The 1,339-nt window shown below is 47.3% G+C and overlaps 1 protein-coding gene across 1 annotated transcript in view; it reads right to left on the bottom strand.

Moving 5' to 3' along the window:
* The window catches only part of LOC116846732 (proteoglycan 4-like), a 5,259-nt gene that overhangs the window by 501 nt on the left and 3,419 nt on the right, over positions 1-1,339 (bottom strand). Inside the window, exon 3 of the mRNA XM_032820952.1 lies at positions 741-1,304. Coding sequence (XP_032676843.1) covers positions 741-1,304 — 564 coding nt within the window. The remainder of the gene's footprint in view (positions 1-740; positions 1,305-1,339) is intronic.

Here is a 1,339-nt window from a genome sequence, read left to right as displayed (position 1 = left end):
CTGCCGGATGTTATTTTAATGGCAGATTCTTTAGAACATTTTAAAACGAATACTTTCATACAGAAATGTCGAGGCTATAATAGTTTCCAAATGGGAAGCGATTATATTTCACCAATAACAGGACTGAGATTTCGCGCGTTCAGGCATGCCAAAATGACAAGTGATAAAGATGCTACACGCCGTATAGAATAGTGGACATCTTCATAGTAATAATAAATCGACACTTTGCCAGAAGTTGAAATATGTAATTTTTACTTGAATCATGTTTAAGATGTCTTACAAGTATTATTCGTAAAAATATACTAATGCAATATACTAATAAAATATACTAATGCGTAGAGAAGCGGCAAAATATATTATGACAATGTTATTGTAAATTTATACAATAATCATAATATCATAAAAAAGTGACATTTATAGAAGTACCTTTATCACTTATCATTTCGACGTGCCTCAGCGCGTGAAATTTCAGCTCTATTATTGGTAAAATATAATAGCTTCCCGTTTGAAAACTATTGTGGTTGCGTTAGCTTCGCGTTCACAAGATCTTAGCCTTATAGTATAATCGCGCTCGCAGTGGGAAGGTACACACAAGAATTGTACTCTGTTAGAAAGATAAGAACATTTTTATTGTGAGTACAAAAGGTGTGTGTGTGTCGTATCTGTATGTATTAGTGTTATTCTCGCGTCGTGGTTCCCTTCCAGGGGCGGATCCGTGGAAGTAGATCTGTCTTCCGGACGGTCCCAGATAGTGCTGGCTTTTTCGGCGAGCCGCCGTGAGCTCGGAACCTTTCTGGCCGTGCGAGCTTGCGTGGTGACACAGAGTGTCTGACGGCGCTAATGCGTGGATCCGGGTTCTTGGGTGCCGTCGGAATTCTGGCGACGCCTGGTATGAGTACCGGCTTCCTTGGCGACGTCTGCGTTGCCCGGTGAGCCTGGGCCGGTGATGACACCTTCTCGAGTGGAGACGAATACCGGGGTGAGAGCGGTCGGCAGGCTCTCACGTCCCAGGTTATGAGTTTCTCCAGCGGAGGTCGGGTGCGCCTAACTGGAGAGAGGCGCAAAGGTATCAGCCTCCATGGATGGAGCGTCTCTACGAGTTCTCCTCTCGGGCCGTCGTCCCTTGTCAACGAGGGCCGTCTGGGTGGTACCCCGGTGCGTGGTCGCTTCCGTGGTGACGGTGTTCGGGGTAGCCGCGTCGGAGAGGGCGTCGTCGGCAGGGAGGACCAGGAGGAAACCGGCGAGTTGTGTTCTGGTCCTATTGGTTCCTTGGCCGCATCTTCCTCGCTATCGGTCCCGAACAACTTGCGATATCGTTCGCGGAGCTGTAGTCGGGCTA

Source organism: Odontomachus brunneus, unplaced genomic scaffold, assembly GCF_010583005.1.
Source record: "Odontomachus brunneus isolate Ranch 3 - 2012 unplaced genomic scaffold, Obru_v1 Obru_scaffold_068, whole genome shotgun sequence".
NCBI lineage: Eukaryota > Metazoa > Arthropoda > Insecta > Hymenoptera > Formicidae > Odontomachus > Odontomachus brunneus.
This window is presented reverse-complemented; position numbering and strand designations above follow the sequence as displayed.